The 26,279-nt window shown below is 41.4% G+C and overlaps 1 protein-coding gene across 1 annotated transcript in view; it reads right to left on the bottom strand.

Moving 5' to 3' along the window:
• Window positions 1-26,279, bottom strand: part of NOX3 (NADPH oxidase 3) — a 59,594-nt gene that overhangs the window by 2,421 nt on the left and 30,894 nt on the right. Inside the window, exons 11-12 of the mRNA XM_027079294.1 lie at window positions 15,030-15,176; window positions 10,176-10,300 (exon numbers count right to left, since the gene is read on the bottom strand). Coding sequence (XP_026935095.1) covers window positions 10,176-10,300; window positions 15,030-15,176 — 272 coding nt within the window. The remainder of the gene's footprint in view (window positions 1-10,175; window positions 10,301-15,029; window positions 15,177-26,279) is intronic.

Below are 26,279 nucleotides of genomic sequence, written 5' to 3'. Positions count from 1 at the left end.
CTCCCTTTGGAATTACTTTACTTTTCAAGGAAGGTCAAAAAGAAGAGGTGGAAAGGAAAATCACATTCCTGAAAATGGAGTCACCCCAAAGTTGTCATCTCTAATTATGGCATTTCAGAAAACAGTGTTGAAGAGGTGTTTTTGCGTATACTGACTATCCCAGGGCTGCTCAACTCCCTTGTAAACACAACTGACAGCTCTCGTTATATATAAACAGTGAGTCAGCACCAGGATTCAAGTTGTCTCTGGGAATCGGGAGGGGCCGGTCTCTATAGGGACTTGTAGAGACCATGTTTTCCCCTTATCTTGCATTGAACTATTCCTTGTAGTATTTTTGCAATCTCTGGCACAAGCTTAATTAGTTGCTCTAGTCTGGATCAAAAGTTCTCATACTTTGCTGTGCAAAAAGTTATCTAGGCAGACTATTAAAACATAGAGTCCCGGGCTTGAATCCAAGGAATGCATTTTTAGCAAGGCCCCCAGGTGACATTAAAGCACATGACACTATGAGCTACACTTTGAGAAAAACTGTCTTAGAGAAACTCCTCGGACTCCGGGACCAGCTCACTGCACCACCTTTACGTCCTCAGACCGTTTTTGTTGGGAAATGCCTCTATAGTCTCATTCTTCTTAGCTTGTATATTAATATGGTTCCGTGCCATGTACTGAATCCACATTTAATTATGTGTTCCAGGACCATAATATCCATGGTAGAAATTGATGGTTCAATTACATTTCAAACTCTAGCTTCAAAGGAACTTATCAAGTGGATTCATTTGTAAATGACAGTATGTTTAAAATGTATAAGTATTATTTTTAAAGACATCATTCCCATGGCTAAATTCGAGAAAATACTTTTTCAGAAAGTATTGCCCACTGGAAAAAATATGTTTATGACTTAGTGAAGCACTTTCAAGGTGTTTATGGAAATATCACCCAACGGTTAAGAGTGCTACTGGTTCCACCACTTCGCTGCTGGGAAACTTAGGGCATATTAATTCATCTCTTAAAAGCCCCCCTTTCTTTATCTCTCCATGGGGACAGTTCTATGCCAAACTCCTAGTGCCTCCGTGAGGGTTAGACCAGACTTAGCACACGGTGAGCTCTTGGGAACCGCTGTCTTACGTTATGACCCACACGATGTCTGCCTGCTCCGCGAGGCTGATCACAAGGTGCGATGTGGGCTGTTAACCCAGCAGTGGTTACAGATTTCCTGGAATCAGCACTCTTGCACTAGGTTTTTTGAGCTCTGGACTTTTGAATGATACATGGGTCAGGCAAAACGCTTCCCAGTGGGCAGTCTGCTGCCCCGAGGCATCCTTGCATCTATATTCAAAGACATTGTTATGGGTGGTGATATTTTTCCATTAGTGTAGGTGTTACCAAAGAGATTGCCCACTGGCCCATTCCCAACAGGCTAAGATTGCCCTTTCGTTTGCAGCCATGGTGACTGTTTGCAGATCGTGAAGATGCTCTTTGATGCTCTGCCTTTAAGACTCCATTTCAAAGGATTCTGATTGCTGGCTGCCAGGTGTACCACTGGCGTCTGCAGCAGTTCACAGTCACCCTGCCTCTTGTGAAGTTGTGGCTACGACATTACACAGCTGAGTACACACGTTTCTGTATTTATGTAACTGTCATGGTTACGCAATGACCAAAAAGTCTCACAAAGGCCATTCATTATCTACCTTCCACTAAGGCAGAAAGGCCAGTGGTTCACTAGCTCCCCTGCATCACTGTCCCCACACATGGCATTCTTTTGCTTGTCTTGCTTCCCCTCCTCGGCGTTTGTGGTTTCAAGTACGGAGCTTTCTCATCACGAAGGCTTACTGTGAAGCATGGAGCTGAGAAGCCCCACAAAGTGGTTAAGGCACAGATGCGGCAGCATTTTTTTCTTTTATGAGGCAACGGACAACTGCAACAGAACCCTAATGGGGTTGGTAAAGAAAAAATTCTTCCATAAACTTTAATTATCCACGATTGCTCAGAATGAAAAAAAAAAAGATTCTCTCTAAAAGAAGTATAAAAACACAAGGCATTATTCTTCAGTTTACAGCCTGCAAGCTGCAGAGTTTGCACACCCGGGAGGCACTGGATTAGGGACAACATTAGCGGCATCGATCAGTCTGGGCTGCTGACTTTCATGGGAAAAAGACAAATTTTACACAAGCTGCAAAGCTGGTTAACATTAACAGCATTATTTTTAGCTCTGATAAACAATAAGGAAAATCCTCCTGTCCCCCTCTTATTTGCTAAATAACTATTGTGCTCTTTTTTTGTGGGCTTGATGCATTTTTCAAAACAGTTCAGCTATGCCATGCCTGAAAGGCAGCCAAAATGTCACCTCCCAGGAGATTTCTGCCCAGCAGATATACGGGAGGGTGGGTGTGCTTGGGAATAATCCCACCATCTTGCTGGCTTCCCAGGTTCTGCTGCCTTGAGCCCTGCTCTCTTTAAATTGTATGTTTGTTTTTCTGTGTTGGCTTTTATGCTTGGTAAGTTATAACCCTGTAGGGGCAGACCCTAAACCCCATTTAAAAAAAATCAAATTACTTTATGCCCTGAGTGCATTCTGCAAATAAAATCGATAAACAGAAGCTTCCCATGGATTTATGGAGGCTTAGAAAGGAGACAACAAGAGCTACAAGCTCGGTATCAGACAATGGACACAACTTCTGGTTAATCTTTCCTAGAGAATGTTTTTCATTAGAAATGCCTCCAGAAGATTCAACACATAATTATATTTTGTACAACACCTTCTTTTTCATAACCACAGATGATAATTGTGTTGGCCTTTTTTTTTTTTTTTAAACCCATCTCCCAACTGATTTGCAGCAGCCTGCTCTACTACTTTTCTCTGCATCCTAATTATTCAGTTGTTGATTAGGGGCTACAGGCGTCCCTAATGGTGCTTTGCTCACGGCTGAGGCACTTCTCTAGCTCTTCCCACCAACTCCATCTTCTTTGGCGAGTCAGCACTCTTTTCCTAGCTTCCTCATCCCTCTTGGGGTCCCTTCACTTGCTGAAGCTGGTTACTGTGCTTGGCTCTGAGGAGCACAGATAAAGTTGCTGCCCTTGAGGATGTCACAGTTAAAGAGGGGAGAGAAATGAAAGCAGTTGACTCGTAGTATTGGATCCCTGGGAATGGTAGAGCCATGTTTCTGCCAATCTTGTCCCCTCCCCTTCTGATAAAACACTAAAAAATATACACCTTCACACTGATATACGTCACCCAGAAATATCCAAATATTTTTGCCATATCTAATGATTTGACAGATAATATCACCAAAGAAAATTTGCAGAATAGTGATAGATCCACCCTGTGCTCACCCACCTCCCTAATCCCACCTGCCACAAATGGAAGAGTGCCAGTAATTTTCGTTGAATCTTCACTTGATTATAACTGGAGGGCTGGATGCCCTCTGGTGCAAAGGTATATTTACGTATGCTAATAATATCCAGTCATAAGTTTATGGTGGCTTTCTTTTTCTTATGAAGCTATAATTTATTTTGTGTGGGATTTCCACTTAAGTCTATTTCTTTGAATATTCTGAACAATTTAGTCATGTAAGGAATGTTTAGGATATCCTTTTAGATAGGCAGACTTGTGTGCTATAATCAGAATGTTAATTTCTTAAAAATATCATTTGAAAACATTTTGCACATATGCACGTACAAATGAGAATTGGAGGGTGTGCACACAAGCAAATGTGGTTCCAGATGGACACATTTACTCGATTTAGTATAAAGGTATTTTTACATTTCTGAAAACAATGGGTGGTCTAAAATACATTCATGCAGCATGGATTAGAAGCTCCCAATCTTATGGTAAATTGGCACCTTCCTTCACAGTTGGGCTGGGTTGTGCTGTTCTAACAAATGGTAGTATTCTTCTTTATTTTTTCCTTCAAGAGAAAAGAAACGCTTCTACTGAAGTTATGAAGAAAAATGGCCAAACCTTCAAAGTTTTTATGGTAATTAGTTGCATAAAGTTTTATGCCTAAAAGGCATGGTGAAGTTATTAGTAGATAAGTCAAAAGCGGCAAACTATAAATATTATGTGAAATGTAAGGTCGAAGATTGAAGTCTTATGGAATCATTTTATTCAATTAATTAAAAACAACTGATCTACAAATCCAGAAGGCTGGGTACACGCATAATGTGTGTTTATCAAAAAAGTAGCTAGATGTGATCAAGATGTATTTATTTGCATTCTGTCTACCTTCTTGGAAACGATTTCCTGATTTTCTGAACATTTGCCAAAAGCTTGGGAACATATTGAGAACATCTACAAAAAATGAAATATAACTTCTATTTTTGTATAAGATGCACATTTCTAAAGATTAATAAGACATAGGTATCAGGGTATGTATTGTATGTATTTAATTAACCTATTTATTTTAATTAAGACAATAATTTCCATTGTTTTTGTGTTTAGAGTAATTTTCTGTGCTTGTCTAACTTAAGCAATATACAACGATTGTCACATGTGTGTGAGTTTGGCCGTATCAGTAAAAGACTTACTTTTTACATATCCACTTGCTATTTATTGATCTTCTTTTAAAAATATACTTGTGTTTTTGTAATACAGCTGATACAATTACGAAAATTAATTGCACATAAAAACAACAGAATATACTTTCCTATTTTCTACTCTTGGTCTTTGATCTCTTTTTAATTTTTTCTTTCCCTTTCCTTATTTGTTTTCATTTTGATGCCCATCAATTTGTTTCTCTATTACTGTTATTATTGCAATTTTCTGCTTCCTTTATAGCGTGCACTGTTCTCTTTGATCTGCTTCCCTTCAAGCTTTATTTTTGGTGCTGTTTTTCATGTTCTGTAAAAAAAACATTTTTGCCCCTCTTCCCTTTATTCTTTTGATTCAACTCCTTCTTCTTATAACAAGAACAGAGTCCAGCTTTAAGTGAACAGGTAAATGTTTTTAAAAGAGTAAGCCCTAAGAATCCTTGGCTTCATGCTGATGAGTAGAAATGGTTGAGAGCCTATTTCAAAGACCCTCAAGAACAAAGAACCTTTTCTGAGGCCACGAACAAATACACCAATTCTTTATGGCCCATCTTTGCCAAAAGATCTGAGCTAATGACAGGACAGACCTGTCTTATAAGAGTAGCCAAGAAGGCTTGGGAGGGAACAAACATCTCCTTGACATAATCAGGGGAAAACATGCCATTTATCTCTTTAATAACCATCTTGAGGAAAATTAATGTGACCTTGTCCTTTGTGCAGAACAATAATTGAATTGTGTGTTTTATTTATATCTGGACAAAGGCCAGGATATTGAAATACTTCTCAATATTAGATTTTCTTTTTAAAAAATTAGATTCTATTGGCATTCTCTTTCTGAGATTTCTTCATTAAAAGCTTCATTAAACATAAATCTTCTTTACACAGCAGAAAACAAAATTTTAAGGAGGACATTTAAAAGGTCTTTTGGAAGAGTAGTGCTACGTGTTTTACTGGTGACTTGTCTCTTCCCAGGGATCTGGCATTCCATGGATAAAATGATAATTGATCTTTGCCTACACATGTCTGATATTAGTTACATTGAAAGTTGAAGCTATATAACAAGTTGCAGTGTTCTAGAGTCTAAATCTATCACAAATACACTATTTTTAGAATTTGGGGCTAGGGAGTATGATATAGAGGCTTAATTCAGGGACATCCAAATCCTGGGGCCTCCTTCTACTCTGGAAGAGATGAAGTCATCCATTAGGAAGAGAGAGATTCCACAAGTTTTCAGCTGTGCTGAAAGATTCAGCTGGGCTTTAGGTACATGTATGTACTACACTTTGATTATGGCTTTTGAAAAGGAATGAACACACTCCTCACAAGGGCAACGAGAAAAGTGAGAGCTATATAGTTTTCCCACCTTCAAGCTCTTCTGTACTCATCACTCCCTGCAAAATCAGGCAGACTCACTTTTCAGCATGATGCAATATAATTTTGGAGACAGTGTGTGTGCAAACTCAGTTCCACTCTTGGTCTCTTGATGCTGTGTTTCTGGTTCACACCTTTCTGAGGGGAGGGAGGTAGTTAAATGGTTTGATCTGAAAGGCCTTCCCACTGGGCTGCAAACTTCATGTGTAACACAAATACAAATGTGAGGAGTCAATGAGGGACAATCATAGCAAAGAGCAGTCTCATCTATAAAAACTTAAAAACCAAGATCTATGTGTCCGTGTCAAAAGCCTGCAACGTGGGAACATTCACCCCATGATCATTGAAAACTGAGTGTAAAACATTTATCAGATGAATAGATTTTTTTTTCCAAAAGGAGAAAATACCAATGTGATTGTAACATAGAAGCTTGTAACATTTTGTTAGTTTTCGACCTATAATTTTTAAAGGAAACTGCAGATATAATAATCCAGTCTCTGCCTCTGGACGAGAAGTACTGGATGGGTGTGAGATGAAGGGTGACTTTCAGGGCTCAGAGGAGGCTGGGAGTCTAGGAGCCAGGACTGGGTGTTGAGTAAGGAGCACAGAGGAACTGGATTCTGAGGCTCCAGAAGCCAGGATGGGTTCAAAGCACCACATTTGGACGGATGGAGAGCGAGAACTGGATTCTAGACCAAATGTCAGCAAGAGTCAAGGCAAGAGGTGAAATGAAGCAGCTGGGTTTCAGGAGTGGTGCCTGCAGAGTCCCAAGGCCACCTTCATGGGGCTTGGCCAGCCTTATAGGGCATCTGAAGCTGAGCCCGAGGTGAGGAAGAGGTAGTGCAGCTGGTCCACTCGTTCCTTCCCTTAATCCTGAAGCCAAAGATTAAGCTTTTCTTGGCTTTTCCCTTTGGAAGTCTTTTATTCTCAGGACAATTCAAGACCAGGAGTAAGTCCCCACAAGCACTCCTTCCGTCTCTTCCCCGGGCTGACATTGGCATGGTGTGGTCAGGGGTTCAGAGTGTCCGCAGTGAACACTGTTTGGGGTCCAGGGTTTCTCCCAAAGGCTGCCTGGGCACAGGGTGCAGAAGGGTTGGCTGGGGGCCTCACAGCGCACGACAGTTTAGGTCAGCGTGAATTCACACAAAGGAAGCCATTGGAATTGGATAGGTTATGAACCTTGGGCAGCCATCTGGTCCCTCCTGCACACCTCCCTCCTCACCAAACCTCCTTCAAATAGCTGGTCCAGGGAAGTCTAACAGATTCAGTGACAATTAATTTTTTTTAAAAAAAGTAGAATAGTTCTGGCACAAAGAGAATATAAGAAAAAGTATAAAACAGCATCCAATTTGACCAAAAGAGGAATAATATTCACCAGAAAAGTATTCCAGAGAGCAGAAAAATGCTAGGGAACTACAAAAAGTTTAATGAAGCAATAACCTCTGTGAAGGAAGGCCACAAAGCATCAATGCCAGAACTGGGGGGAAAGATGTGAAGACAACAGGGAAATCACAGGAAATGAGAAATTAGTCAAAAATACCTTAGATTTTTGTTTTACTGTTACTGGTTCAATACTGATAAAATGGATAGAAAATAGGTTCTACAGAAGACCTAAACAACATGATTAAATAAAATAGTGATGAATAATATATATTGAACTCCATAACCTGCAAATAGACAATATAATTCCCTATCCTCCAAATACTGTGGTTTTTGGAACGCTCATCAATCTATATTTGCTTCTTTCTCCATCTCATCTAGTTTCATGGCCCCAAACACAATTTATATGCTCACACCTTCCAAGCATGTATCTCCAATCTGAACTTCTCCCGTGAACTCCTGACTCATATTCATCTGCCTACTCAACATCCCTGCCTGGATGTATAACAGGCAACTTAAAGCTAAACATGTTGAGAAACTGGACTCCTGACATCCCATGCCTGCCAACCACTCCTTACAGCTGTCCTCATCTCGGCTGTTGGGAACTCCATTCTAGCTTGGGCCATGTTTCCTATCCAACCCATTAGCAAGTCATGCTGGCTCTACCTTCAAAAAATATCCAGAATCCAAAGGCTTCTCAGTACCTCGACTGTGGCCCCCCCTATCCAGGCCACCTCCTCACTGGCCTCTCCATTTCCGTCCAAGGCCCCTTACAATCTCGTCTCTTATAGCAGCCAGAGGGATCCAATTAAACATAAAATGGATGGATTACTTCACTCTTCTGCTCAATCCTTCAAGTAGCTTCCCCTCTCAGAGTAAAATCCAAATAAAATGACCTGTACTACTCCCTAGTTGTCTCTCCTAAATGCCTTCTCCTGCTACTCTTTCATTCAACCGCTGTGTTCTGCAACCTCACTGGTCTCTTAGATCATGCCAGGAACAGTGTATCCTGCCTCAGGACCTTGGCACGTGCTGCCCTTTTGCTCTTTCCCAGTTGTTCATGTGGCACACTCCCTTGCTCCCTCCAGGACTTTCCTCAAATGTGGAAACTATTCTTTAAACAAAGACCATATTAGGACAGGCTACTTTCAAGATTTTTAGATGATTGGGTTCAAAACAAAGACTGATTTAGGCGATATATAGTAACAACAACTGTTTATATTAGTGCTTGGCCCTTTACGAAGCTCTTCAACATACTATGCACCTTTAAAATATGAAAATAACCCTGTGGATGCATAGAATCATTCATGTTTTATAATGAGGCCTTGTCTAAGGTCACATAGCCAGTATCTTCTAGAATCTTCTAGAATCAGCCTTCACTCCTGCCTTATAGTCCCAGAGCAAATGCTCTTCTTCCTCTACATATAATGATAATAATAGTAATAATTAAAATAATAATATTAATGATAGCAGCTAACATTTACTGAACTCAAAGCACTGTTTTAGGCTCTTTATAAGTATTCTCACATTTAATCCTCAGAGAAGCCTAGGAGGTAAACAGTTTTATTATTTGCAGTTTACGGAGACAGGGACTAAGTCAGTGCCAGGTTAAATAACCTGTTCATGGTAAATTGGTGGTAACGGCAGAGGTAGGATTTATACCCAGGCACTAGGACTCCAGTTCCTGGGTCCCTACTACCACCCCAAATCCCTGCTTGGTTGTAGAATAGTTTTGTCTGCTTTGCTAGATATGCTAGATACAGTTTACAGTCTGGCATAAGTGAGTTCTCCAGTTGAGTAATTAGAGGTCAACTGTGTTCACCCAAGATTTCTTGAAGGCATAGGGAGTTTAAGAAATAACATCTTGGGCTTCCCTGGTGGCAGAGTGGTTAAGAATCCACCTGCCAGTGCAGGGGACATGGGAACAGTGCTGGTCCGGGAAGATCTCACATGCTATGGAGCAACTAAGCCTGTGTGCCACAATTACTGAGCCTGTGCTCTAGAGCCCACAAGCCACAACTACTGAGCCCGCGTGCCTAGAGCCTGTGCTCCACAACAAGAGAAGCCACTGCAATAAGAAGCCCGTGCACTGCAACGAACAGTAGCCCCGAGTACCCGCAACTAGAGAAAGCCCGTGTGCAGCAATGAAGACCCAACACAGCCAAAAATAAATTAATTAATTAAAAAAAAAAAAAAGAAAAAGAAATACCATCTTCTGGACCTGGAGATGATCATACTAAGCGAAGTAAGTCAGAAAGAGAAAGACAAATACCATATGATATCACTTATACGTGGAATCTAAAATACAACACAGATGAACATATCTATGAAACAGAAACAGACTCACAGACATAGAGAACAGATGTGTGGTTGTCAAGGGGGAGGGAGGGTGGGGAACGGAAGTACTGGGAGTTTGGGATGAGCAGATGCAAACTCCTATACATAGGATGGATAAACAACAAGGTCCTACTGTACAGCACAGGGAACTATGTTCAATATCCTGTAATAAACCATAATGGAAAAGAATATAAAAAAGAATATATATATGTATAACTGAGACACTTTGCTGTACAGCAGAAATTAACACAACATTGTAAATCAACTCTACTTCAATAAAATTTAAGAAAAAAGAAATACCATCTTCGATTGGGTTTAAGTGTGAAAAATTTCAATGGAATTGATAATTGTCAGATGTTGTAATCTGCTTAAGCAGAGGTTTGTAGTTCCTGAAACATCCCATGACCACCTTTTCTAAGGTGGATGTTTTATCTCTAAACAAGATGCCCACTGCTGCAGATTAACCAGTTTGTGCCCGAGAGCTTTCCATTCCAGCAGCAATGGAGGCATTGTCTCTACACGGAGGCTCGCAACAGGCGGAGGAGAGAGAGCTGCCTTACCTGGGGTGACTGTAGGCTACCTGCCGGAACTCGTGATTCCAGTTCGGTCTTCCATAGAAGGTTTTCTGCCTTAATCCCGTAATCACGTCAGTATTTTCATCCCAGTGTAAAGCTATGTGAAAGGCCTAAAGTAAAAATTGTGGTATCAGATGACATTTAGAGGGAAAAGAAAAGGAACCTCTAATAAATGAAGGATGAAGTAATTATGCTCATTTGTAGATTTAATACACAACTTTTTATAGGAAATTCTTTGTAGTCTACCTTGGGCACTATTGAAACAAAGTGCTTTCTATGTGGTTGATGTGCAGAAACGTGAGCCTGGAAAGAAGATTTTTCTTGAAAGGATGAGAGAAATACGGTAAAAGGGGTAAAGGAAAGCAAGCACTAAGCTACTTCCTTTTTTTTTTTCTTCTGCCAAATTTCTCAAAAAGTAATCTCTAGCTCTGTCCCCATTCACTTCACAGTAAATCCTGGGGATGTGAGAAGGGCCCTGACAGATTAAAGTGATAGAAAAAGCCCAGGGTGAAGCTGGATTTTACGGTGAGATCTGCCTACTGGAGTGAAACGGTCTGTGTCCAGGTTCAAGTGCTGGGAGGATGTTGAGTCTGGCAGGCAGAGAGGTGGCCAGAACTAGCAAGGGGCATGGCTGGAGCTCTGTGGCCAACGGCTTGCCTTCAAATTACACGAAAGCACCCAGGCATCAAGTGGTCGATAAATAAGAGTCTGGGGAATAGCCATGCCTAGTGATGATTTTTTAAGTTGCTATGATTTGTTTCAGCCCACGCTGAACTCTGGTAGGTAAGAAGGATTCTTGCTTCTTACCTCCTGGGATATGTGTCTGCTCTGCTCAGATCCCGCCACAGCTCTTGAGCTCATGGGTTTTTACCCTTTGGTACTTCATTTGCTTACATCCTCTGAGCAGTATGGGTAACAACCCTGCTGGGCCCACCTCTTACCCCATGATCCTGCTGCAAGACTGGCTTCCCCGGCTGGCCTTCACATCAGTCTAGGAAAGCAGCCAGGGGTAGGGAGGCTGCACCCTAACAGGCAGTAGACGGTGGCAGACTTTGGTGGAGTCTCAGATATCCAGGCTGCAGGAAGTTGGCACCAGGCAAGTCTGAGCCTAGGTAGCAGGGCTACTACAGGAACTGAATTTGGGAAGAGGACTCCAGGCAAGAGAGGGAAAACTGGCAAGAGTGGGGCAGGACCCCCTTCTTAGGCAAGTTTTTCAAAGCACGAAATATGAGACAAGAGTTCAGGGATAAGAACGGAGGTGGTAGTTGAGGACAGAGCCTTGAAAACTGGCGGAAGCCGCATTATCAGAACTGGAACTCAGGGTCAGAGTTGTATCGGCCTCTGGATTAGAATGGCAGTGTTGCATCTCCACAGGCTTTTGCTTAACAGTAGGATGGATTGGTGCTCTAGAGGAAGCTGGTTCCAGCAGTGGGCAGAATAAGAAGGCAGAGACAGTTGACTCCCTTTTGACTAAGTGCCAAATCTAATGACCAACTCAGGCCTTATTTTCCTTGGCTTCTCCACCATGTGGTTGAACATTGCTTCTTCTTGGTTCTATTTGCATTACAAAATCCTAGTTCTTCTATTTCTCTCTGATTCAAGAAAGAAACAGTAGTTGTTATTTTCTTATCATATTCTCCTGTCTTGATATGTAGCTGCCTTCTCAGTCTCTAGCTCAGCTCTCTGCATCTCTTTCGGACCACTACTCCCCAAAGAGCTTCCATTTTCACAATCCAATTAGCATAATCTACAAAGATGAATTCAAACTTTCTCTCCCAAGCCTTCCTCTTCCTGCTTGAGTAGAATTCTGCATCTCAAACTCCCCAAACATATTTTTATGTAGAATTCTTTCTGTTCCTTCAAATTGACCATCATAGCTAAAAATGAATCATCTCACTTTCCAAATAATTTGTGACTTCAAGTTACTTCCACGTACAACTGTTAAGGATTTCCATAGGCAGGCAGAGTGCTATGAATCGAATGGTACAAAGAAGACAGACAGAAGGTCTCTGCTCTGTGAGGCACTGGTCATTGGAGGGAGAGGCAGACCATGTGCACAATTTCTATGCTCTGATTCAGACCACCACCCTTCTTTACCAGAGACAGAAGCGAAGTGCTCTGGAGAAGGAAGCATGTTACTCTGGTGAAGCCCCAAGTAATTTTGACTAAGAGAACTGGGCAAGGCCTTAGTGGGGACTGGTCTTGAAAGGATGATTCCATGCAGTAGTGCAGCAGGTGGGACAGAGGGCACTGAGTGACATGTCAGGGAAAGGAAACAGGATGAGGGGAGATGGAATTAAGAAAGTCCTTGGTGTGATTGGAGAACATGTATTGTTTGGTGGCTCTGGTGCCAGGGGAAAATGATGGGAATTCTATAGAACAAGTGGGTTTTGCCGTCAGGTCAGGAGGGGCCTGGAAATATCTGCTAAGAAGTTTGGGCATTATTCAGTAGAAAAAAGAGTTTTCCCCACTTCCGCCCATGGTACCTTCCAGCTACCAATCACTGATGTTCAAACATTTGGAATTATGTTTGCTCCATATTTCTCAGCCCAGTGTTCAATTAATTCTCCAAACCCTGTTGATTTGCCCTTCATAATAATAATAATTTGCCCTTTTCCATCTGTCCCTTCTGTTCTTGTCATTCTGCCACTTTGAGGTTGTTGAATTCAGTTTAGCAACTGGCTGTTTCTAAAACAGCCTCTTGATTCCTGACTGACAGCATGTACCAATTATTTTGTCCTGAAATTTAAGCATCTCAAGAATTTCCAACATGTCATGGCAAAAATTTAAGAACATGTCTATTTTAATTTGCTCGTATTCAGAAGAAAACTATCTCTTAACAGCGTACTTTTGGAAGTGGCAGGGATGGGATGGGGTAGAGCTGTGTTGTCACAAAATCAAACAGAGCCTCGGTCTTGCAACTTCCAAGTGACTGGGGTTGCTTAAGTGGACACTCAGGATCGATTCACTTTAGAAGCAGAAGAGCCAGCACAGGACCAGAAAGCAGAAGACAAAGGCTTGTTTGTACTTCACCAAGTGGATCATTAGTCAAAAATCCCATTGAATATGAGAAAAGTATTTGTTTGGAAAATATAATTAATACTATTTAATTCATGAAGATGTTTCAAGCCTAATTCCCAGGAAACCTCTATTTCAAGTATCCCAGAGGAATAAATATGTAAGGCCGACTGCAAATAAGACCCTAAAAAATTGTTTAGCTACTGAATTTCAAGCAAGTCTTATTCATTTGCAGAAGCACAGAGTCAAATTACAGTGATGTTCTATAGGGCCAATTTGTGTGTGTGTGTGTGTGTGTGTGTGTGTGTGAGAGAGAGAGAGAGAGAGAGGCTCTCAGGAGTGCATTCATTTGTAAATTTAGTAACTAATGCAAATCTCTGGTTCAAACACACTTTCCTTAAATATCTATAGTAGCTGTCACAGAAGTGCTGATTAGGACATAAATGTCATAACCTAGTAATCACTTCATTGTTAACTTCCATATTTGAGGAGTTAAAAAAGATTGGAAATGTAATAGTTATCATTCAATACTATCAACACTGAAATAGTACCATAGTGCAATATTTTGATATGCATTATTTTTGGTAAACTCAACCTTAATATGTCATTAATACATATTAATGGACACAGCAGAACACCTGTCCCAACAGATCATTTTGATCTTAGGTGAATAAACATACGTGCACACAATTTCTAAGAATGCCTTAAGAAAAATAAATCTCTAGATAAATCATGTATTCATAATAATTATTTTCTGTAGGAACTCACATGGTTTACAATACAAAATGCTGAACGTCAACACCTGTCAGCTTTTTCTGTTTAACTCTGAACAGCTCAAAACATAGAATTAGAACCAATTCGGAGCTCAACGAGACAATATAGCCAATCCATAATGTTTGCTTGATGTTACTAAATTTCAAATGCAGCTTTTAAAAAAAATTTATTTATTTTATTTATTTTTTATTTTTGGCTGCATTGGGTTTTCGTTGCAGGGTGTGGGCTTTCTCAGTTGCAGTGAGCGGGGGCTACTCTTCATTGCAGTGTGCGGGCTTCTCATTGCGGTGGCTTCTCTTGTTGCAGAGCACGGGCTCTAGGCATGTGGACTCAGTAGCTGTGGCACACAAGCTCAGTAGTTGTGGCTCACAGGCTCTAGAGCACAGGCTCAGTAGCTGTGGCACACGGGCTTAATTGCTCCGTGGCATGTGGGATCTTCCTGGACCAGGGCTCAAACACGTGTCCGCTGCATTGGCAGGCGGATTCTCAACCACTGCGCCACCAGGGAAGCCCCAAATGCAACTTTTAATGACATAATTTCTCTTGGATTTCCAAACTTGGGGTTTTCTCCCTTTAACCAACCTCTTTTTCCAATCTTCTTTTCCATTCCTCAGCAAATTAACTGTAGCTTTTTTTTTTTTTTTTTTTTTTTTTGCGGTACGCAGGCCTCTCACTGCTGTGGCCTGTCCCGTTGCGGAGCACAGGCTCCAGACGCGCAGGCTCAGCGGCCATGGCTCACGGGCCCAGCCGCTCCGCGGCATGTGGGATCTTCCCGGACCGGGGCACGACCCCGTGTCCCCTGCATCGGCAGGCGGACTCTCAACCACTGCGCCACCAGGGAAGCCCAACTGTAGCTTTTATTGCTACAATTGAATAGCTCTTTCTAATCTGGTTTTATTTTATTCTTTTTCTTTTAAAGAACATAAAAACAATACTTTCATGCTGCTAGATAACCGTGTAGCTCATTATTGAAATTATTCCTCTTCTCTTTGCTCTATCATGACACAAGTTAGATAGTATTGCTCATTCTCAAAGTCTTATCTATACCTGATTTTCATCCCAGCCAGTAAGAAATATATGATAACTCAGGAAGTGAGTTTTCCCTTGCTCACTCATCCTTGTTTCCAGCGAGAGTAAGAGATCGGCAAACCACTCAAAGGCTCCTGGATCTCGGCAGATCCAGTAGAAGTACACCTGTTAAGAGAGAAGGCAAGAAAACAGATCTGTCCCTCTTTTCATAATGTGCTGATAATCGCAGACTACTTTATCTCCACTAAATTATTTGAGCCCAAATGGGCACTTCTGCAAAATAACACGCTTCCCTCTGCCAGCGAACAAATAGTCACACTGTGATTTCTTTTGAAAAAATTCACATTGTGTTTGAAAAGGCCCAGAATGAATTCAGAGTCAGGAGCCTGTGGGCTGTTGCCAGTTTCACTGGATGAGGATCAATTTACCCCATTCCTGGCTGTGCTTCTTCTGAATGAGGTTAATAATCATAACTAGCTGTGCCTTTCACTCTTCCCAAAGGGGGATAAACTGTTAGACCAACGCCCTTCATCTTCACTTATGACCTAAGGTCTGGATTTGAACCGTCTCCAGAGACGCAAAGGCTTGTTCACTAATCCACTTCACCAGCCATGCCCTCCGGAGGGTGGAGATTATGGTAATTGCAGAATCAAGCCACACAGGCCAGAAGTTTCCCATCAGCCAGACATATCAGTGTCCAAGGAAGCTGGTGGGTGGTGGCAGAGGTTGTGTGTCAACTGCTATAATGAAATTACACTGAGGAACATTTCTTTTCTTCTTTTCTTTCCTTTTTTTTTTTTTTAAACTCTCTGTGTTTAGCAAATGGCATGTGATGAGAAGTAGTTTGGCTTTGCTAAAATAAAGGCTTAGATTTTGTGCTTTGAGTTTCAGATAATTGTATCTAGAAGAAACCACGGGAGATAGGTCTATTAATTCTCCTCTTTTTCTCACACTCCTACCCCCTACTGCCCACTGCTCTTTCCTGCACCCCCTCCCAAAAGAGATGCTGATTAACAGGATAGAGGAGGGGGCCGGCCTTGATCTCCACCAGGAAATATCGTCTCCAATAGCCAGTGTTCTCACCCTCCCCTCCCCCGCCAGGCTGCAAGCTCACCATCATCATATAATGAAATTTACAGGCGAGATTTAATTAACAGATCATATTCATGAGGAAAAAGAAATCACAGAACGTGTTTCCAGGCTAAGTATCTTGCCTATTCTCTCCAGGTTTGTGCAGGAATTTATGAAATTAATACTCAAGAAGAACAAAAGCTTAGAGCCTACATATTTGTTGGACAGTTGCTGCTTGGAAGGGTTCTTGGAATATTAATCTCAGGACTACTAATAATCCCCAGGTATTTTAGCTCCCCTACCCCAAAAGGAGCTTCTTCTCAGCTGTAAAACTGAGTCAGTGGGGCCCTCCTGACAATCGTGTTCATCCTTGTTGATTCAAAGAATTGAATTGAATGTACTGAACATTCTGAATCCTCACTCCATGTCAAGACTGTTTTCAGCTCTGGAGCTCGAAGAGCAAACAAAGGAGACAAAAATTCCCTGTCTTCATGGCGTCTGCATTTTAGAGGGAGAAGAAAGATGATAAATTAACAACTAAAATATAGACTATGTCAGAGGGTGATTGGTACTCTGAAAAAAAAAAGGCAGGCCGGAAAGTCCTGCAATATTAAGTCAAATGGACAAGGAAAGAGGACATTGAAGCCAAGACATGGAGAGAACTGAATGGTTAGGGGAGAGGCCCGGGGTGGGAGCTGCCAGAGGGGAGCCAGGAGCTGGTGGAGTGGAGTGTGGGTGGGGGGTGGGCAGCGAGAGGTGAGGTCTGAGGGGAAGGCGGAGAGGTGCAGACGGGGGCTGTGAGGCCGTCCTGACTTTTACTCTGAGTGAGGTGGGGAGACACTGCAGGGTGCCCAGCAGGGGAATGACGTCATCTGAGGAAGGATCCTGGGCCCGACCATTCTGGCAGCATTTTTATAGACTGGGCGGTGAATCGGGGAGGGGTAGGGGAAGGAAGGAAGAATGGAGGCCAGAGGCTGATTTTATATGCTATGTAGGTGATGAGTACTGCTATCCTCTTTCTTTCCACCTTGTATAGTGCCTCATTTAAATTACTCTTTCAAAACCTCAGCCCTGCCTTTAACTCGCTTTGCTCCCTGTGGAAATCAAAACCAACTAACTGAATTTAATGCCCTTCTCACCTATGCTCCTCCCCTCGTTCCTGCCCCTAGTAGCTTGTTTGATCTAAGAATATTAACGGTGCATTTGGTATAGAACAAACAACACTGACTTATTTTCTATTATTTTCACTCTTTAAGAAACATGCTAAAAATACATTCATCTGAAACAACAAACCAAAAAATCATTGTTTTTTTTAAACCTGTCAATTTCAAATCCAGTCCCAATCACCCTTACTTGAAAAACAGTCACATCTTAGCTTTCCTCCACTTACTGACCCTTATTCTTTCAAACAGAAATCATTCCTGTCCTTACTTTCCTGTGGCTTAGCTGTGTGTCAGTGTTCTGAGGGTTCGCCAAGCCTTTTATACGTTCTGCTTCCTTGTAATGGCTTTGTGTGTTTTTCCCTCTGTAACTGACTCACAGGTGACACTGGGCAGCTTTGGTGCAAGATGCAATGGAGGGGCACTGAATGGGCTCCGGTGAAGTGCCTCGGGCAGAAAGAGAAGAAAATGGACTTTGAAGAGAGGAAAAAGCACATTTACTTTGACTCCCTTTCATCTTTCTAATAGTGAGGGACGCTCACTGTGAAGGGACAGAGGCTCCCCACCTCTGTGTTTCCTCCAGTAGGAAGGGTCTGGTCAATGGTAGAACAAACGTCCCAAACAATAGGCTACACGTCTGTGATCTGTGCTTCCCAACTCTTGCCCCGCCTCAGTCTCCAAAAATAAAACCAACCTAAAATCGGTTACCTGTATAAAGCATGGCTTTCAGAAATCTATAGTAGATAACAGAGGCCTAAAATACCTCAGGTAACTTTAAAAGGTTTTGTTACACAGAAAGTCATCCTCAGTAAAATGATGAAAGTTCTGAACTTCTGTAGTAATGAAGTTTTCTTTTACAGGACTCAGCCCACACATTTTTGTAGATCTGATGGATCCCCAGATGTTGCAGGGCACCGCTCCAGGACGTTGTTATGGGGTTAGGGAGTTCTGTATGCATGTGGCCTATCACAGGCCTTCGCTGCCACATCGTTCCTAGCACGAACCACGAGATAAACTCAGCCAGAGCCAATCTTGGGGGGCCTGGGTCTCAGCTCCAGCTCATCCCCACCTTTCCCACAGCCTGGGCTTCTCTTTAAGAGAGTGTGGACCAGGTCATCTGGGCCCAGTAGGAAATGTCCCCATGCTATTTTTGGATAAACAATTCCAGGAAATGAAATAAGAAAAGCTACTTATCTATGTTACTACCAGAGCACCAGGCTCTTCCATCAGACATTCCCGTGCCATGGCCTGGATAGGTACCCACAAACACAGCAGGGGACACATCCTCAAATACAACCTGCATTTCTTTAGACCCAAAATCAATTTCCTGAGGGTGGAATGGGGACAAAAATTACCTATCTATCTATCTATCTATCTATCTATCGCTGAGAGCACCCAAGGGGATTTTTCCTTTCTAAGGAAGGAAATTGCACATGAGGGTGCAGGTTGAAGGTGTAATATAACATAGTAGTTAACCATTGTGAGCATGGAGTCCTGCAACCTGTCCTAGTCTCCTGGCTTCATCACCTTCAAGCTGTGTAACTGGGAGCAAGTTATGTAATTTGAGTCTAGATTATCACACATTGAAATGGCAAAAAAAACCCAGAACAAAAACAAAAACACAGAACAATAATCCATGAGATTATTTTGAAGATGAAAGGATAGGTTTCATGGAAGCATTTAGCTCAAAGTCTAAAGATGCAGTAAGTGCTCTGAGATGTTAGCTGAGATATTGCTACTACCTCACTGTCATCTGGAGGAGCTTACAGAATGAATGCCACATGTTTATATTAGAGAGCAAAGAGGGACACTTGCCTTACTTGGGGGTCTGTGTCCACCGTCACTCCTGAACTATAGAGATGGTGGTTATTGACAGGAGGTGAAACCAAAATCTCGAGCACCAGTCTCGAAACCTCAGCATTGGTCATAAAGATGTAGTTCTGAAAGAGGAACCCATTCACTAGTGAAAGGTACTCTAAGATCCATGTTGGGTGCCAGGGTTGACCTTGACCTTGAACAACAGCTCCCTCTAGGAGGCCGGTGGGATTGCACTGTGACCTTGCCTCCTCCTGGGCAGCATCCTATGTTCCCCACTGTTATGGTATGAATGCATCCCCCCTAAATTTGTGTGTTGAAATCTTAACCGCCAATGTGATGATTTGGAAATGGGGCCTTTAAGAGATGGTTAGATTTAGATGAGGTCATGAGGGTGGGCCCCCATGACGGGATTAGTGCCCTTATAGGAAGAGGAAGAGACCAGAGCTCCCTCTCTCGTCATGTGAAGACACAGCAAGAAGGTAGCCATCTGCAAGTCAGGAAGAGTCCTCTCCAGAACACAATCATCCTGGCACCCTGATTTCAGACTTCCAGCCTCCAGACCTATGAGAAATGTTTGTTGTTTTAAGCCACTCAGCCTTGGTATAGTAGCCTGAGCTAAGATTCCATGCTCCCTATACAATGTAACAGAACTGATAGAAGCTTCAATCAGGGAGGGTGATGGTGACTTTCCATGGAGGGAATCATGAATATTTTCTAAAAAGAGAAGTTTTCTCTTTGAAAAGATAGAGACTGATATTTAGAAAACATAATACCTCCTCAATAAATGGTAACTATTATTGTCCTGGTTTTTATTTTGTGGTTGCTGTTACCAAGGTCATCGTGGGTGAAGACAATAGCAAACAGTTTTTGAAGCAACTAGTTTTGAGAAGCTTCCCTAACATGGCTTCCACATCTGGTTTTAAAGAAATAAAATTATAAAACTATTTTTCCCATTATCCATTGTAATACTAAGACCAGCCTTTGTCAATCACTTTTAGTCCTTAAGACTATTGTTTAAAGCCATTATCCTTAATGTTAACTATTTCATGGCTATGCTGCTGCTTTGCCCTTTGACTGGGGCCTAAAGTTTATTGTGCCTCAGTTTGCTCAAATTATAGTTGTTGGACAACTGGAATGTTCATTAATAATAGAATGATAAAATCAATTGTGAGATAGTCATACTACAGAATTCACTGAAGGCGCTAAATAAAATAAAGTCAATAAATAGGCAGTGACACTTGAAGGAGCGCCAGGCCATGTTAGAATGAAAAACAAAAACACAAATTGCACACCTTTCTTTCTCTCCCTCCTTCCCCATCCCCACATCCCTATTTATGTAAAAATAAAATAACACCTTGCATATGTGTGTAGGTGCGTATGTGTACACAAAAGTGCAGGAAAGGAATGGAATAAGATGTGCTCAACCGTTTCAGGTGAGAACCCTGGAGGGCCAAGTGGTGGCAGTGGTTAATTTGGGAAGGGAGGTGAATAAAGGGAGTTTTTTTTTCAAACTGCTAAATCAATTTATTTCTAAACAGAAATGAGGTTTAAAAAAAAAACACAGCTAAATGAAGTCTTGATGTCTCTCATTGCAAGGGTCCCCAGAACAGTGCACTTTGCTCTCTGTAATGCCATGCTTACACATTCTTTTTTTTTTTAATTGAAGTACAGTTGATTTACAAAGTTGTGCTCATTTCTGCTGTACAGCAAAGTCACTCAGTTGTACATACATATATATACATTCTTTTTCAGATTCTTTTCCATTATGGTTTATCTCAGGATATTGAATATAGTTCCCTGTGCTCTACAGTAGGACCTTGTTTATCCATTCTAAATGTAATAGTTTGCATCTACCAACCCCAAACTCCCAGTCCATCCCTCGCCACCGCCCCCCACCCCACCCCCAGCAACCACAAGTCTGTTCTGATTGAGATTTTTGACGGAGTATTTTATTGGACTCTTTTACAAGGACCCTGTAGTCATGCACGGCTTGTGTGGTTAATAAACCAAGATATTAAAAATATTAATACTGGTCACTCCCCACAGGGCCATGGGGAGACCTCCTGGGGCCTGGAGTCTTTTGAGGCTGCCTAGTGAAAGGTGAGAAGCACGTGAGTCTCCTGGAGATGCAAGCTGGCCTCATGTTCCCTGGTTCAATTTATCAGGACACTCTCAGCGGCTACCAGAGATGATCAGTTCCAGGAGTAGCCAGAGCAGCAGGGTGAGGGAAAGTGAGAGTAAATAATTCCTCAAAACAGATTAAATTAAATGCATTTTTCATTCATTAGAAAAGAGAGCAGGCCCTCCTTTGTCTTATTAATATATTTAAGGAGAGTATGGAATTTTGCCTTTCTTGGCCTCTTTGCCTTGTTCCCACTGGCCCATGCTGTCTTTTTATTTGAATTATCTGTTTATTATATTAGGTTAAGAACCCAAAGGCCATTTTGCGCGGGACACACTATAAATACTCATTATCACGGTTATGTATTATTGAGCTGATGAAGGAAGACCATTTATGAAGAAATTAGGTTAGCTCAGTTTTTCTAGAATCTATTTTATTATCATCTGAAGATTACATATGCAGTTAAGAAAATGAACCAAATCATCCAGTTGGCCGTCCTCTCGGTTCTGACTGCACGGCTGTGATATTAGGGAACTAAAATGTGGAGGCCAATACGTTTATGTCAGCAATCTGCCCCCTCCCCACCCCTGGTTTGTACACACCTATTTCCATTCATCATTTTGACAGTTTGCACAAGCAAACTGTCCTAACTTTTTTCAAGAGCTCTTTTCACAAATTGAGTGTGATGTAGAATTAATCATCTCCGTTAGGCAGGAGCTGGGGGGACATTCATCCCCAAGGGGCATTTGAACCCTCGGCTTCCTCCATACTGTATCACAGGGATGTCCCAGCCGCTCACACCCCCTTCCTTCATCCCAAAAGAGCACTGTGTTCTCATTTGCCTCCAACTAAGTGAAGTGTGGCTCTTACTCTTGGGTTGGAAATATCCCTCTAATATATTACAACTTTTTCCCATTTTCTTCACAGCAGGGCATCATTATCTTTATTGTTATTTTGCCTTCTTGGGAAGTGTCCTCCTAACCACTTCTCTCTCTTCCTCTGCCGCTCCTCACCACGATCTTTAGTAATAACACATAGCTAGAAAAAATTTGAAAAACGCTAGCTTCAAACAGAAAGTGCTACATATGACCCCAAAGAAGATGCAGGAGTCCTATTGGATATCCTTTTGCATTTTACTTAGAAGTGTTCTAGAATAATGTGGCAGAGGAGAAGGAGGAAGAGATGTAGTTTGCAATGGTCACAACTAAGAAAACTTTGGTGCAAATTTTTTACTCTGGACTTGCAGTATAAGCCTTGTTCGTAAAAACGACTGCCTTTATGCCAACTTTTACACAGGAGGGAGAAAATCCGAACCAATTGCAGTTAACTATTTAAACTTAAAATTCCAGCTCTGAACCTCTATGCTGTTTTTTCCCCTTTCCTTGTTGCAGAAAAGAACACTCTGAAAACTATAGCCCAGATCTATAATTGTGAAGATGCTGTTAGATAAGAATGTACTGCTTTGCTCTCCCGCACTTAAAAAATTATAGAGATGCTGACAGTTTAGTGGAAGGAGTAGTATTTATATCTCAAAAGCATGTGGGCGGCCCTGACAAATATTAGTTACATAAGCCTAATGTTAGCTGTACTCAAATAAACACAGAATTGCTTTAAAACAGAAATTTCCTAAGCTTTTTCTCAAGCATGCAGATTCTGAGGAAGTGGATGTCAAGCGTGATTTTCAGCCTGAACTTTCTGTAGTGTGAAACCTCACTTCTTCCATAAAAGAGCTTTGAAACCAGAAACACAGGCTCCTGTCCTGAATCAGTGGCTAGCCAGTTAGGGACTTTGGACCAATCACTTCCCACTGTAAGTATTGTCCTATGCAAAACTGGAAGGTCAAGCCCCTTCAATTTTGTGATTTCATGCTTTTAGCTTCTTTTCTCCCATATACTATAACTCCTGCCTTTATTTTCAGTTGAGGGTTGTCTCAATATTACCCCCAATTTTTATAAGTCATTAAAACAGTGTGTTTTATTTCCAATTCTATGATCTCTGTTTTTTGGACTAGAGATCAAAGCCCCTGTTTTATACTTTTGTGGTAAATCCTTAGCCCTCCCACTGAAACAGCTTTGAGAAAGCCCATAAACAGCCCGGGAATAACACTGAAATGGTGAGAGAGAAGGTGGTATTAATATTCTGTGGGTTCCAATATGGACTTTAAGATTTTGTGGATTCTTAGAAGAATTTTCCTATTTGTGATAAAATAATTGGAATGTATTATTTTAATTATAAAGTTGCTGAACTAATAGCCTTTTGTTTAAATAAAAAAAATTAATCTTAGTAACCTAGAATTTTACAGAAAATTGTGCAGAAGCCATTTGTTAATTCTTTTGGCCAAGTGGACATTTATTCACTCATTGATTTATTCAAAATTTATAGTGTGTGTGCATATATAAATATATATCTCTCTAATAATGGAGATATCGAGAAAAGCCACGCTTAAGGAGCTCAGAATCTGTTAAGGGAAATAAAGTACTTTGTGAACGTTAAAATAAAAAAGAAGGATAAATGATATAAAAGGAGAACAGCACAGGGGTAATGGATGTTGAGAGAAGGGTCAGGTATTGTGAGTCTGGTGAGAGGAGAGTGATAGGCTTTTCAGCCAGTATGAGTGGGGCTTGGCACATAGTAGGTGCTGCATAAATACTCATTGAGTGAATAAGTGAATGAAAGTGAGACACACAATTCCATCACCATCTCCATGTGAAGCATAATGTGACCTTTTGTACAGTGAGAACCATGAAGCAATGAGCCGCTGCTATAAGTGGGTCTCACTTGGTAGACAGCAAGAGGAAAGAGTTTACAGAGATGGGGAAATCAACATAAACCATAACAAAGCTTTGCAGTGGAGTCCAAATGTATGAAACAGTGTCTGTTTTGCTTGCTTTGTGCCCTGGACTGAATGTTTGTGCCCCCGCCCCAAATTCATATGTTGAAATCTAGTCCCCAGTGTGATGGTATTTGGAGGTGGGGAGTTTGGGAGGTGATTAGGTCATAAGGGTGGAGCCCTCTTGAATTGGATTAGTGCCCATCAGTGTCCAAAAAACTTGCCCTCTTTTGCAGTGGAAAGTTAGAGCTAGAAGATGACCGTCCATAAACCAGGAAGTGGGCTCTCATCAGACACCAAGTCTGATGCTGGTGCATTGATCTTGGACTTCCCAGGCTCCAGAACTGTAGGAGAAATACATTTCTGTTGTATGTATGGTATACCACCCCATCTATGGTATTTTGCTATAGCAGCCCGAACAGACTAAAACACTTGGTTAATCTTATTGTGGTATAAAGGAAAGAAGATGGGATTTAGCTTAAGAAGAACCCGGGTTCAAACTCTCATTCTGATATTTATTAGCTCTCTGTGCTTCTGTTTCCTCACTGGTAGTCTGAGGATACTACTTATCTGAAAGAGGTATTATAACAATTCAATGATATGATTCTATCATTCCTATTAGCTTTGTGATCCAGCTTCAGTTTTCTCATCTGTAAAATGGGCAAGTGGTAAGTAAAGATGATGTGAGATAGTATGTGTAAAATGCCTAACTCCCTGCCTTCTAGGTAGTCAATGATTGATTAATCTAGGCTATTAGTGTTAGTACTAGTAATTTATATCTTTGGCAGATATAATTAATTTAATTATAATCTTATACACATTTAATATAATCTTATACACATTTATACAGTAATGTTTCTACATTATTTATTTGTCTTATTTGGTATTAAAACTCCCTGATGGATATGGACTCTTATTTCTCCATCGTGTATATCAGGAAACCTAGCTCCGAGAGGTGAACTGATGCACTCAGGGTGATGCTTCTAGTGAGGGTGGAATCAGGCTGAGGTAGATTCTCTGACCAGGAATCCCACAATCTTCCTACAATACAGTAGGTGGAAGCCATGTCTACCATGTGTTGGTTATGTCAAACCAAAGAGCCAAATGCACCTGAGTTCGAACCCTGATTTTGCCCTTCATTAACAGTGTATTTTCAAGAAAGTGACTTTAGTGTCTCTAAAGCTTCAGAGGCCTTATTTGGAGAACAGAGCTTGTGCTATCTACTTTCTAAGGTTGTTGGGAAGATTATAAAAATAAAATGAAAAAACATATGTCAAGCGCCTGTCACTTGGAAACTCATGAAATGATAGCTAATTTTACTCTAATTTGTTGGTTGAGAAAGCCCACCTGTAGAGCTCTTCCCTTCTGGCCTTGCCCCAGTGCTTCGCAAAGTGCCATTTCTTAAAGAATGATAGACGAAGAAAGTTTCCATGGCTAAATATGCTTGGGAAGGGTGGGTGAAATGAAACTGAATGAGTTTCCTTTCTGCAGAATTTATTTAATAGGCTAATAGAAGATGTGAATCTTCTAAAGGGGGATCTGTGACAGCATTTCTGAAATCATTTCACTACACAATTCTCTTTAGTGGACCTTCTCATATGACTAACGTCCCATAGACATGCTGACTTAATCAAGCATCTTCCTGGGATAGACGAGGAAACTGCAGCCAAAGTGTCAGTCAGAGAAGCGGCAGAACCAGGACCAGAACCAAGTTTGCCCGATGTCCTTGGCCCTCCTGAGTTGACACCATTTAGTGTTAGCATGGCTCCCTTTCTCCTGCTGCTCTAGTGTCTGTTGCTGATCCTAAGAGGGTTAAAACATGGGATGCACAAAGGGAGCAAGGGAACCATGGAGGCAGCTAGTCAGAGAACATACAAGAAATGACAAAAAGGAGATTTGGAGCTGGATGGCAACACCAGGCAAGCAGACAAATGAATCCCAACTGTGGCATTTTTGCTTCTCAGTTAAGACCCCGAGTCCATGAGATGAAGATATTGAATAGTACACTTGCAACCACAGTATCAAGCTCGAGTCTAAGGCTGCCTGTTAATAGTACTCACTGCAGCGCAGTCACATAGCCATTTGCAGCCTGTCCATATTTTACTGACATGAGCAATTACATGTCCTGTAATGGCAACGAAGCAATAAAATTTATGTCTTGTCATCTTTAACAAGATTAGACATAACCCTTCTCATAAATGTAATACTGAATGGAGATTTTTAAGAACATAAGTATGGTTAAGGATCCTTGAGTTTATCCCTCATAG

This window comes from Aethalodelphis obliquidens, unplaced genomic scaffold (genome assembly GCF_003676395.1).
Source record: "Aethalodelphis obliquidens isolate GAN/ISIS:26980383/991018 unplaced genomic scaffold, ASM367639v1 scaffold3, whole genome shotgun sequence".
Lineage (NCBI taxonomy): Eukaryota > Metazoa > Chordata > Mammalia > Artiodactyla > Delphinidae > Aethalodelphis > Aethalodelphis obliquidens.
Note: the sequence above shows the minus strand (reverse complement) of the source record. Positions and strands in the feature narration are given on the sequence as shown.